The sequence below is a fragment of the Sinocyclocheilus rhinocerous genome, unplaced genomic scaffold (genome assembly GCF_001515625.1).
Source record: "Sinocyclocheilus rhinocerous isolate Xijiao unplaced genomic scaffold, SAMN03320098_v1.1 scaffold241, whole genome shotgun sequence".
NCBI classification, from domain to species: domain Eukaryota; kingdom Metazoa; phylum Chordata; class Actinopteri; order Cypriniformes; family Cyprinidae; genus Sinocyclocheilus; species Sinocyclocheilus rhinocerous.
The window spans coordinates 2,815,468-2,823,207 of record NW_015659312.1 but is presented as its reverse complement, the minus strand read 5'-3'; the positions used below and the strand labels follow the sequence as shown (position 1 = coordinate 2,823,207).

Here is a 7,740-nt window from a genome sequence, read left to right as displayed (position 1 = left end):
TATATATATGTGTGTGTGTGTGTGTGTGTGTATATATATATGTATAATTACTATAAATAATACATTTTATATTTAATTTTTAATAAGGGAAGGAGACCCTCTGCATTCTGAATAAACTAGGGTGTGTCAGTCTTCTTAACATTCTTGTTTTGAGTTAAGGGTGTGAAGGGTTTCACCCAAAGTATATAAGTGTGTTCAAAATATATTTTGCTATATTAAAACTGCAGTAATTATTGCTATAGTATGTACTTGATAGTATTATGCATTATACAGAATATTACACTAAATAATCAACACCACAGAAGTGAAACGTTCTATTAGGCTGCCTAATGGGTTAATGAACCCATTCTAAAAACAGCTGTGACTCCTGCCATGCACACCCACAATGTGCGTCTTTCCCATGCAGGCTGTACATTCGCCTCAGGCAGTTTGCTAGTTAGTCAGTAGGAGAGCTGTCACTCATTTGAGGTGGGGCTTGTTACAAATAATGAGGCATAAGCATGTTTCTTGAGTAATGTAATTTCTTTCTGTCTCCTTTAGCCCGGCAACAGCGACGCTTTGGTAACTTTCCCTTCTATGCTGTCAGCCAAGCAGCCTATTGGAGACCAGACTGTAGGAGGTGGAGCCTATCTTGACTTGCAGTTGCTTTAAGCCAAACTATTGACGAGGCCACACCCTTGCGGTGGATACGGCAAACCCCTCAATACAAAGCAGTTTATGCTATTTATATAAGAATTTTAAAAAGAATTAAATGTATTTTCACATTTAATTCTAAAAACAGCTGTGACTCCTGCCATGCACACCCACAATGTGCGTCTTTCCCATGCAGGCTGTACATTCGCCTCAGGCAGTTTGCTAGTTAGTCAGTAGGAGAGCTGTCACTCATTTGAGGTGGGGCTTGTTACAAATAATGAGGCATAAGCATGTTTCTTGAGTAATGTAATTTCTTTCTGTCTCCTTTAGCCCGGCAACAGCGACGCTTTGGTAACTTTCCCTTCTATGCTGTCAGCCAAGCAGCCTATTGGAGACCAGACTGTAGGAGGTGGAGCCTATCTTGACTTGCAGTTGCTTTAAGCCAAACTATTGACGAGGCCACACCCTTGCGGTGGATTCGGCAAACCCCTCAATACAAAGCAGTTTATGCTATTTATATAAGAATTTTAAAAAGAATTCAATGTATTTTCACATTTAATGTATATTGCACATTGTTTTTTAAGCATTAGAGCTAATATTCTACTCAAAAGGTTTGTTGTGTGAGTTTATAAGTTTGTATGTTCGTGTCCATGCACATGCAATGATGTTCACTCAGGAAATAGCTTTTCAAACCAGGGTTTAAACATTAAACCTGCCGAATCAGAGGCAAACTTTCACTGATACCATAAATTTAAGCCAAAGGACCAGAAAAAGTGTGTGTGTGTGTGTGTGTGTGTGTCAGTGCCTCCCTGTTGATGTGACTCTACCGTGAGTATGTGTAACTGCGTAGAGACATACTCAAGCCTTTTTTTTTTCTTTGAAGGTTTTAATTTGCATGAAGTTCATAGAGCTAGCTGTTCTAACATGTTTACAAGATTCGCCAAATTCTTACACCACGCACAGTGTAGTTCGTGGATGTCTGCAACATGTAGTTCTTCTAAGTCATTTCGCCAAAAATAGCTCAGAAACAGAATCAGGAACAACTTTGTGCTTTATATCGGTGTATCTGTGTCATGCCTAAGAAAAATATGTATTGTCCGTACCAATCAATGTACAAAATTCTATAGATAAATGTGCTCGTTGTTGTGTACATGTGTAGTAGATGATGTAACAACCTCTGTCTGTGTGTGTGTGTGTGTTTAACCAAAAGTCAATGCATGTGTGTTTAAATACTGCACTCAGAGAGTGTTTCGGGCCTGCTGTAATACACACAGGTGTAATTTCACCCATTGTCTGTGTATTAAGGAGAGTGTTTGTGTGCATCTGCTGGAATGTGAACAGGTTTATTTGTTACCTGCAGCTGTATCCCATTAGTACCCTCCTGTTTGTTTATGCCAATGTGCCTCATTTATTATATTCTGTGCTTTAAAAAAAAATACTAGGAGTAATTTGCATGTTTAGGCTTTTATGAGAAGTAGGAGTAAAGTGTATGACATTGAAATAGTCCGTGTGATTTATACTAGTACCCACACATGCCAACAAGCAGTAGTTAAGTAAAAGCACTACTCTTTCATGTTCCCGATCTGTTACCATCATATTAATTCATAAACATATGTAGAAAAGAGAAATCAAGAATTTGGCTGTTTGGAGAAAGTATTATTTTATTTTGATATTTTATAATAATTTAAAATAAAGGAAAATTTAACAACGTTTCTGAGGGATTGAGTGACTGACTCATTATATACGTATTTGCATTTACACACCTAAAAAAAGTGAGAAGTGATTGAGCTACATTAAATAGATTTTATTTCAGTAAGTGTTGTCATATCAAAATATTAACACTGGAGTTGCTCTCCCTTATGATAATCAAATTGTAAACAAGAAAATAAAAAGTTTACATTTCATTTTGTTGCTCCAGATCTACTTCTAGAAGGCAAACTTGAAATGCATATTTAATGCCCTCTAGTGGGCAATGTAAGCATCAAAACTTGATCTCTGCTCATCGCATCTCCGGAAAATGTCTTTGTTTTTATTTTACAACTTACAAGAGAGATAAAGGAGGCTGTTGTATAAAACTGCAGTTTCATATGAAAATGTATATTATGGATAGCATTAAAATTCTTCACAAAATATATATTAGAAACCTTTAACTTTGCAAGACATTTAAGCACATGTTCAGAATAAAATACCGATTTGCATACTGCGAAATACACACTATATATACACTGTCTAAAAATAGAATATGATGCCGTACAATATATGGGCACGTTTTAAACAGTAGTACAATAGTTGCATGACCCCATTATGCTTTCAACTTAAGTGGCGCTAATTGCTTCAGAATTTTTTTTTTTTTTTAATCCAATTTTTTAAATGTTCTATTTTTCAAAAATGTTCAAAATATGCAAAAATGTCATTTGAGCTGTTCAATTAAGTAATGAATGAAAAAACGAGTTCACGTCACATTTTAAGCAGACGTTTGAACGCATTGCATTGTGGGATATAGTGTCCCAGGAGTGTTCTGCAGTATACCATACATTCATCCCGGTATTTTGCATACTGTGCACAGTATACATACTGCATACTGCAGAAACAGTATGCGTAGTATAGTAGTATTCTATTCTATTCCGGACATAGCCAAATACAGTAGGTTTATACATTGACAGTTTAAAGCGAAGCCTGACTAGTTTAAATAAACTCCGCCCCCTTAACTTCAGGAAACCATAGATTATAAAACACTGGGAAAGTTTAAAGAATTATTAAAAGTTAACCAGATTATACAGTGCCAATGCCATGCTATGAACAGAACAAGCCAATAAACAGAAATGTTGCTGTTACCGCTTTAAACACTGCTGTGTGGTATTAGCATAATGCTAAAACAGCTCTTATAGCATAGAGGTTTGTTCAGGTTCATATACTGTGTAACAGTGAAATTAGTGCTTTGAGTTAAGGGCTCTTTTTGTCTGTGTAGGTTTTGTGGTCTGTCAGCAGTTGTGTGTGTGTGTGTGTGTATGTTGTCTCAGAGTTCTGTCATTAACAGAGCCCTCAGCAGTTTCTCTCTCTCCATCCGCAGGTCTTCAGAGCTTCACACACAAAGACAGACGGACGAACAGAAAGAAAGATGGGAACAATCAGAGAAAAAACATCAAGACCCACGTCAACAGATGGAAAGAAAAATAGACACAAAACAAAAGAAAGATATGAATAATCAGAGATTGGAAGGCAGATATATATTAGGAAAATATATCTACTTATATCTTAATGGAATTATTCAAGATCTTGGAAAGGGCCTGACTGTGTGTGTGTGTGTGTAGTGTACCTGGTATTCACTTATGGTGGCCAAAGGATAGTAATACCACTATTTTTTGACCTTGTGGGGACATTTTTAGTCCCCATGAGGAAAACAGCTTATAAATCATACAGAATTAAAAAAAAATTTTTTTAAATCTAAAAATGCAGAAAGTTTTCTGCGAGGAGTAGGGTTAGGGTAAGGGGATAGAAAATACAGTTTGAACAGTATAAAAATCATTACGTCTATTGGAAGTCCCCATAAAACATGGAAACCAGTGTGTGTGTGTGTGTGTGTTTGTGTTACCTTTCTGTCTGTGTAGCATATGGAAGCAGGTGAGGTACTTGACTTGGAAAGAACAGTGGAGAGTTGTCACATTCTAAATGTGACGTATCCTTCTGCTATGGAGAAGAAGAAAAAAAGGTCTGTATATTGTCACATACAGTATCTCCAGTGATTAAAGTAATATAAATATATATATATATTGTAATAAACCAAACAAAACTGTTACTGCATATCAGTGGATGTATATCAGTAACAATGGTCACATTTTATTTTGTCATAGAAACTAAAGCATACAGTATTCACCTTATTTATACAGTATACATACACCATAGGTGAGTATACATTCTATAGGTAACTAAAAGAACAAAGTGCAGTAAACAAAGTAGTAAAAATACTTTTAAAATAGTACAAACAGCATAATGATTATTGTTGTACTGCTAACATACGTGGAAGAGGCTGACACCGGAAGCTTAGCACATTTTAGTTTAAAATGCTCTTACATTAAAATAAGGTGCATAGCCGGTGGAGGAGGGAGTAGGAGCGCGCAACCGCGTGAACATTGCCACTCGAGGTGAATATGCGTCATCGCTACCAGACTACAACTGGCCAAAGGGGGATGCATAATGCTAACGGTAATCAACTTAAAAACCGAGTTTTTGACCGAGTTTCACTTTCTAAATCGTCACGGATTGTGTCTACTGGACTAGAACATACATGGATGTATTGACAAACAAACTGACAATATGTTTCCCCCTTTATATTTTTCAATTTAACAAAACACACACACATGTATGTAAATATGTAGGCTACTACACGAATCGTGTGTGGAATTGGATCCCTTTTAAGAATAGTACCGTCATTAACTTAAAGGGACAGTTCACCAAAAAAAATGAACTTACTGCATTTCCTCTGAGGAGGAACACAAGATATTTTGAAAAATGTCTGCTTCACGATGTTCTTCAAAAACATCTTTTTGTGTGTGTGTGTGTTCAGTACAAAAAAGGAAGTCAACCATGTTTAGAACAACATGAGGGTGAGTGAACGATTACAGGATTTTCATTTTGAGTGTACTATTCCTTTAAAGGTGCACTGATTAATTTTTTTCTTCATTATAATTTCCACTGTCTCCCTGAAATTGGATATTTTCTCTTGTGGAATAAATTAATCAAGGCAGACTGCGAACAGAGCCTTTCTACTATGGCTTCAGTAACTGAAAATTTTTTGATTGAAAAATACATTTTGATTGCATCCCGAGCGGGCATAGTAAATCTTACCGGTGGGTATATGGGTGGTTGGACCTGTTTGTCCAAGGAGCTGTTTGAGGAGCATTTTTCCATATTGCACTGGGAGGAGATGGCTGCAAGTGCCTCAGGGAGGTCATCTTCATCACTATGGTTACTATAGGACAAATAAAATATATAAAGAGAGGCCTCATTGTTAAATCTAAAGATAAGCACTGTATTACGCCTAGTGACTCACAAGCTGAACTGTCTGACAAGGCGTTTGCGCCGGTCCACTCTGGGCTTCTCTGTGTTCATACTGCTTGAGCCTGAATCCTGTGAGGAGCTGGGATACCTGAGATAGGAGTCCGAAGTCAGTGAATGTAACGCACAGAGACAAAGACGCTTGATGGGTTCTGATGCTTGAAAACCATTTGAGACATGGACTAACTTCCAGAGCTGGTCCCTGCTGTTCTCACCTGTCTGTTTGGTCTCCACTTGAAGAGTTCCCCTTTGAGGTTCCACTATCACTTTGGGTGGCACGCTATAGTAGGATAGAGCAGGGCACAAGCAATGCATCATCTCACTGCTACTGTCACATGCCCTCATTCTGTAACTTCAATATTTGTGCTTTATACACTTTTTAAATTATCCTGTGTATAGTTGTACAGCATTTGACCTTTTTTCCAAAATCCAATACAAGGTAGGTGGCTTTATGTGGTTCCTAGCTGGTCAAACTGGTTTTAGGCTATACACACTTTAAAATAAAGGTTATTTATTGGCATTAATGGTTCCATGAAGAACCTTTAACATCCATGGAACCTTTCCATTGCACAAAAGGTTCTTTAAAGTGCAAAAAGATAATTTAGATTAATAAAATGTTCTTCACACTAAGAAAAAAATGGTTCTTTCAAGAACTGTTCACTGAAGGGTTCATAGGAAAAATGGTTCTTCTATGGCATCACTGCAGAAACCTTATTTTGGATATGGCTGAGGTCAACCAGGTAGATCTTGGTCAGCCTCAGGATTGTTAGACCTCCTTATGGTACAGGAGACCTAATCAAGCTGGTTAAGCATTAAATTTAGCATGAAATTAAAATTTACCTATCTATTTTTATAAATGCATGTTACAGATATTATTGTGAATGATTCATCCATGTACTGTATGTGTTTCATTAAAAAAAAGAATTCTTAATGTTTTATCAAAATGTCATCATTTGAACTTCTGGTGAAAACGACTTCTTCAGTTATTTAGTCTTCTTGCCTTCTTGTTTTCTTTTTAAATTATTACAGTCCGATGTGCATCACTCGTTAGAAAATATGTTGCTACTTCCATTTCATTGCAACTTTAAACTTGACCACATTTAGCTGGAATTACCTGTTTTTTCAGGTACTTTAGATGCAAATATATAAATAGACAAATTAACTTTGCATCAGCTTTTATGAATAGAGTGCCATGTTTGTGCCGTCTGTCTGTGAGAGCAGTTACTTTAGAGATGTTGCTCTTCGGCTGTTCCTGTAAAACTGCAGGGGAGGAAGGAAGACTTTTCTCAGAAAGTGGATTTTCCTCTGCCTGTAGTTACAGAGGGAATTGAATACTTATTCATATGGCATAAAACAGCCATAAAAATCTTTTCTTTATGTTCCAGGTGGCTGTGATCTCCATAACTGACCATGTCTATGTTGATATGGAGGGCCGGCCAGGCTGCAGGTTCTGCTTCTAGCTGGTTTTGCAGAGCTCGATCCAACTCATCCGGGAGCCCAGGAGACACGACCCAAGCTTCTGATGTAAACAAGCACATCAGCATACATATTCTGAATTATTCAAGTTAGTTTCACTCCTCGAATTTGATTGGCGGAGTGGCATTCCCAGAGTAAAGTCCAATAGACCTTAGTGAGGGTAGCACTGTGACACCGTCTCCCAGCAGGACGAGACAAAAACATTAAAACCCATTATAAACGAGGCATTTGTTGCATCCAGTGGGGACATAATTTACGGATTATAATGACTAAGGGTGTACTCACACTAGACGTTTTGAACCGTGCCAGAGTGCGTTTGACCCCCAAAGCCCGGTTCGTTTGACTAGTGTGAGCGCTCCGCGGCCAGAACTCAGGCGCGGTTCGTTTAGCCGGCCCTGGCCCGGTTCGGTTGGGCTCGGGCACGGTACGCATGCAGTGTGAGCGCTAATCGCGCCGGAGAGCAGAACAGATACTATTTTGTTTTTTATTATTATTTTATTTTGTGTGTTTTGTATTTTACTGTCATCATTACGACCGCAAACATATTCTATTACTACTACTACACTACACTTTTCA

The 7,740-nt window shown here is 37.7% G+C and overlaps 2 protein-coding genes across 4 annotated transcripts in view; one reads left to right on the top strand and one right to left on the bottom strand.

Annotated features, from left to right (window-relative positions):
* The window catches only part of LOC107723447 (epithelial splicing regulatory protein 1-like), a 17,762-nt gene extending 17,029 nt beyond the window's left edge, over positions 1 to 733 (top strand). For 2 of the 3 annotated variants that reach the window (XM_016532073.1, XM_016532074.1), the window contains exon 15: positions 541 to 733. In XM_016532073.1, the coding sequence (XP_016387559.1) occupies positions 541 to 651 (111 nt within the window). In that variant the 3' untranslated portion in view covers positions 652 to 733. The remainder of the gene's footprint in view (positions 1 to 540) is intronic. The other variant, XM_016532075.1, reaches the window with a different exon arrangement.
* Positions 734 to 3,625: 2,892 nt separating this feature from the next.
* Positions 3,626 to 7,740, bottom strand: part of LOC107723448 (band 4.1-like protein 4B) — a 29,586-nt gene continuing 25,471 nt past the window's right edge. Inside the window, exons 18-24 of the mRNA XM_016532076.1 lie at positions 7,098 to 7,207; positions 6,914 to 6,997; positions 5,904 to 5,968; positions 5,684 to 5,779; positions 5,479 to 5,602; positions 4,226 to 4,320; positions 3,626 to 3,713 (exon numbers count right to left, since the gene is read on the bottom strand). Of these exons, the coding sequence (XP_016387562.1) occupies positions 3,650 to 3,713; positions 4,226 to 4,320; positions 5,479 to 5,602; positions 5,684 to 5,779; positions 5,904 to 5,968; positions 6,914 to 6,997; positions 7,098 to 7,207 (638 nt within the window). The 3' untranslated portion in view covers positions 3,626 to 3,649. The remainder of the gene's footprint in view (positions 3,714 to 4,225; positions 4,321 to 5,478; positions 5,603 to 5,683; positions 5,780 to 5,903; positions 5,969 to 6,913; positions 6,998 to 7,097; positions 7,208 to 7,740) is intronic.